The sequence below is a fragment of the Elephantulus edwardii genome, unplaced genomic scaffold, assembly GCF_000299155.1.
Source record: "Elephantulus edwardii isolate Elephantulus edwardi_28Jun2011 unplaced genomic scaffold, EleEdw1.0 scaffold00111, whole genome shotgun sequence".
NCBI lineage: Eukaryota > Metazoa > Chordata > Mammalia > Macroscelidea > Macroscelididae > Elephantulus > Elephantulus edwardii.
The window spans coordinates 6,005,534-6,010,745 of record NW_006399861.1 but is presented as its reverse complement, the minus strand read 5'-3'; the positions used below and the strand labels follow the sequence as shown (position 1 = coordinate 6,010,745).

Here is a 5,212-nt window from a genome sequence, read left to right as displayed (position 1 = left end):
TTGAACAGAAGATTCCAAAGGGCAGTACAGGAAGACAAAGTATTGCAATGAAATGTACAAAGAACGGGAGTCAGAAAATCAAAGGGGCTGAACTCACTTAACATTTCTTAAGCTGAAGGAACTGAAGAACATGATCAAGCCTCGAGTTGCAATACTTAAGGATGCTGTGGGTAGAATATTAAATGATCCAGGAAGTGTTAAAAGATGGGAAAAGTATACAGAGTCATTGTACCAAAAGATATTGGTGAACACAGAAAAATTTCATGACACAATATATATGAGCATGAGACTGTGGTGATGAGGGAAGAAGTTCAAGCTGCTCTGAAAGAACTGGCAGAAAAAAAAAGGCCCCAGGAATTGATGGCATACCAATTGTTATATTTCAACAAACAGATGCTGCCCTGGGTGTGCTCACCAAGTTGTGCAATGAAATCAGGAAGACAAACACCTGGCTAACTGACAGGAAGAGGTCTGTATTTGTTCCCATTACAAAGAAAGGTGACCCAACAGACTGAGAAAATTACCAAACAGTATCATTGATATCACATGCAAGCAAGATTCTGCTGAAGATTATCCAAAAACGACTGGAACAACATATCTACAGAGAACTGCTTGAAGTGCAGACTGAGTTCAGAAGAGGCCGTGCTAATGTTAGATGGATCTTGGCTGAAAGCAGAGTAGCAGAGGAATGTCTGTGTTTCATTGACTATGCAAAGGCATTTGACTGTGGATCACAACAAACTATGGCTGACTCTGAGAAGAGTGGGAATCCCAGAATACTTGATTGAAGCCTATACTTGGACCAGGAGGCAGCTGTCAGAACAGAGCAAGGGAACACAGCCTGGTTCAAAATTGGGAAGGGTGTACACCAGGGATGTGTCCCTTCTCTATACCTTTTCAATCTATAGGCAGAACAGATTATTTGGTAGGCTAGGCTCTATGAGGAGTAATGTGGCACCAGGATTGGAGGTAGACTCATGAACAATCTGCATTATGCAGATGACATAACCCTGCTTGCTGAAACTGAGGAGGACCTGAAGTGCTTGCTGCAGGAGGTCAAGGACTGCAGCCTTCAATATGGATTGAAGCTCAACAGCAAGAAAACAAAATTCTCACCACTGGGCTGATTGGCAACATCATGATAGATGATGAAGAGATTGAGATTGTTAACAGCTTTAGTTTGCTTATCTCCACAGTTGACACTCTTGGTACCAGCAGCCATGAAATTAAAAGACAAATTGAACTGGGAAAGTCTTCTGTCAGAGACTTCTCCAAAGTACTAATGAGCAACAATGTCAGTCTGGAGACTAAAGTGCACCTGATCAAGGCCATAGTCTTTGCAATTACTTGCTGTGCATCAGGAAGGTGGACAATGACTAGAGATGATAGAAGGAGAATTGATGCCTTTGAACTGTGGTGCTGGGAAGAGTATTGAATATACCATGAACTGCTAGGTTCATCCTAGAGAGGGTGAGACCAGGTTGTTCCTTGGAGACAAGGATTTTAAAGTTTTGTCTGACATACTTTGGACATGTTGCAAGGCAAGACCAGTGCTTGGAGATGGATGTCATGCTTGGGAGCATGGAGGGACAGTGCAGGAGAGGAAGACCCTCAATAAGATGGATTGATTCAGTCACTGGGGTAATGGGGGCCGGTGTGCCAGATACAGTAAGATTGGTACAGGATAGAGCAGGGTTTAGGACTGTTGTATATAGAGTTGTTATGAGGCACAGGCAACTCGATGGCACATAACAACATGTGGAACAGACCATTGGGAGCTGGACTTGTAGAAAGAGGAATGTGGCATCAGGATTGGAGGAAGACTCATCAACAACATGCATAATGCAGATGATACAACATTGCTTGCCGAACTGAGGAGGACCTGAAGCACTTGCTGCCGAAGGTCAAGGACTGTAGTTTTCAATATGGATTGAAGCTCAACATCAAGAAGGCAAAGGTTCTCTCCACTGGACCAATTGGAAGCACCACAGTAGATTAAGAAGAAATTGAGGTTGTTAACAGCACCATAGACGACATTCTTGGTACCAGCATTGAGGAAATCAGAAGATGAATTAAATAAGGTAAGTGTGCTGTCAGAGACCTCTCCAAACATACATCTCTCTACAGAATAATGGTGTCAGCCTAGAAACTAAGGTGTGCCTAATCCAGGCCATGGTCTTTGCAATTACTTGCTTTGTGTCAGACAGCTGGACAATGACTAAGGATATCAGGAGAGTCTTTTGATTTGTGGTGCTGGAGAAGAGTATTGACCCCCCAAGAGAACAAACAAGTGTCTCAGGGAAGGTGAAACTAAGTTTCTTCTTGGAGGCAAGGCTCCTGAGGCTCATACTTTGGGTATGTGGCCTGGAGGGTCCAGTCCTGGGAGAAGGACATCATGCTTGGAAGGGTTGAGTGACAGTGAAGGAGAGGAAGACCCTGAATGAGATGGATTGACAAGGTACTGAGGGTAATGGGAGTAGGTGTGTCAGAGACACTGAGACTGGCTCAGGATAGAGCAGAGTTCAGAGCTATTGTACATAGGGTCACTGTGAGATGCAGATGACTTGGTGGCACATAACAACAACATGATACCAAATACAACTGCCCTGTAGAGTTTCCAAGCACCTATCCATTGCACCATCAGAGCTCCTATAAAGAATGCACTAGAAAACCAAATCTAATGAAATTGATTCTAGTCTCACTTCTGATGAACCATTTCTGAGATTGTAAATCTTTATGGGAAGAAACTGCATTTTTCTTTTTCAAGCCAGTACTAACTGAAAAACATATTCTGCAAGAACCTATAGTCTTAAGACGTAACTGTTCTGTTTTTGTTGTTAGGTGCAATTAAGTCAGCTATGACTCATACTGGCCCTGTGAACAACAAATCTAAACCTTGCCCTATCCTGTGTCATCCTCACAATCTCTGATATGTTTGAGCCCATAGTTGTAGTCACACTTATAAGTCTATCTTTTTGAAGGACTTCTCTTTTGCTGATCTCCACCTGTCTCAGCCTGATGTATTTTTCCAGTGACTGGCCCCACCTGACAACATAGCCAAAGTATGGGAGGTTAAATTTCGCTATCCTTGCCTCTAAGGAGCACCCTGGTTTTACTGCTTACAAGATGAACTTATTCTTTAGGCAGTTTATGGGATAATCAATACTCTTCCGGCAACATCACAATTCAAAGGCTTGATTCTTCTTCTGTCATCCTTAGTCATTGTCCAACTTTCAGATGTGTAAGAAAGCAGTTGAACAGAGATCATGGCTTTAATTAGGTGCACCTTAGTGTTTAAACTGTCATCTTTTTCCTCAGAACTTTAGAGAAAGCCTTGTAAACAGACTTTCCCAGTGTGACACATTTTTTTTTTTTATTTCTTGATTGCTGATACCATGGGTATTGATTATTGATCCAAATATAATGAAATTGTTTATAGTTTCAGTCTCCTCCATCCGTCACGATGTTGTCTGTTGGTCCAGTGATGAGAATTTCTTTTTTTTTTTTCCTTGATGTAGAGGTATAATCCACATTGAAGGCATTTGATCTTCTGGAACAAGGGTTTCATGACCTTTTTTTCCTTTCAGGACTGGAGGTATAATTTGGGCATCAGTATATTTGATAAATTCTTGATCATTTGAAAATTTTCTTCCACATTATAGACAAAGCAATGATTTCAAGTTCTATTTAATTGTTAATTCTGTGCAGTAATGACAGAGTCAACGATGGTGTTACAGTGAGAGTTGTGTTAGGTGCCACAGCATCAGTTCTCACTCGGAAGCCCTCTGCACAGCAGATCACAACCCTGCTCAACCTCGTACTAACCTGACCATCCACTCTGTGCTTAGAAAGCACTTTTCTGTTTCTTTAATAAAGGTTTTAAATTTTTTTTATCTGTTTGCTTTATGGTTTTACTTTGGTTTTAAATTGGGATTTTAAATTTTTTAATTTAGGAAGAAGAGAAAACTGGCATGCTGGCTAATGGTAAATATTATATTTATATTTTCAGTTGGCACCAAAAAAATCTTATCTATGTAGAATAATAACTCTGAACAAATCATCATCTTTGTTGTTAGATATCCTTAAAGAATTAAAGTTTGTAGGTTTTCCAGTATGTTTCTATGCCTTTCTGGAATCATCCTGTTATATTTATGAATATTTCTTTTCCGTTATTCTTCTTAGTCATTTTTGTCTTCTGTACAAATCTGCATAACCTTAAATTCATACAGAAACACATGTTTGTGTGTTTATGTTAACCAATTCTTTGTAAGTAGGAAGACATGCTTGATATATGTTCACATGCTATTATATATACATTTATCTTATTTTATATACATTACATCTTAAATAATTTTATTAGAATAAAGGAACTACATATATTTTTCTACATTTTTAATTTTCCCCCCTTCATATTGTTGCAGTTGTGCTGCTTGATTCATTAGAATCTGTTGCAGAGGCTAACCTTAATGAACAGGAAAATGCAGCCAGTAAGCCAAAAGCCATAACAGAAATGACTGAAAATGAAATGACCACAACAGGTAAATGTGCTTCTAAAACTGGCTGTTTTCTAAGTGTAATGCTTTATTATTGATTTAATTTTTAAAAGATTTTAGGAATTACAAAGAGCACATTTTTCTAGTATAGTAGAATGACTCACATAATTGGATTTTCCCAGTAATGCCGCTATTACTGGTGGGCCATTTGAAGTATGTTTTTAAATAAACATTAGGTAAGAAAGGAGTGGCTACTGTTGATGGATAGGTAGCACCATGTTCAGTAAATGGGAACTAAATATCTTTGCTTCTCTAGAGTGTTCAATTAAATTTGTCATGTGTTGGAGAAACAGGACTTCAGTTTACTGGGATTTTTCACAGTTCTCTATGTAGGAAAATGCTAGATCGCACCCCCAATCCTGAAATACCTTAAACCAGCTAGACTTACCTGAAGGATATAAAAGTCTTTAACACAAAGCTTTTTGTAACTTTTATAAGATAGTGAAAGCTTTTTCTTCTATAGAAATATGGCAAATGAAAACAACTATGAGATATCATCTCACCCCAGTCAAAATAGCAAAATATAACAGAACAGCAAGCAACAAATGCTGGCGAGGATGTGGAGAAACTGGAACTCTTATTCACTCTTGGTGGGAATGTAAGATGGTGCAACCATTGTGGAAGGCGGTGTGGCGCTTTCTCAAAAAAGTGCAAATAGA

At 39.3% G+C, this 5,212-nt stretch overlaps 1 protein-coding gene across 1 annotated transcript in view; it reads left to right on the top strand.

Annotated features, from left to right (window-relative positions):
* KIAA1009 (KIAA1009 ortholog) overlaps positions 1-5,212 on the top strand; it is a 117,201-nt gene that overhangs the window by 34,473 nt on the left and 77,516 nt on the right. The window contains exons 7-8 of the mRNA XM_006892164.1: positions 3,954-3,984; positions 4,422-4,538. Coding sequence (XP_006892226.1) covers positions 3,954-3,984; positions 4,422-4,538 — 148 coding nt within the window. The remainder of the gene's footprint in view (positions 1-3,953; positions 3,985-4,421; positions 4,539-5,212) is intronic.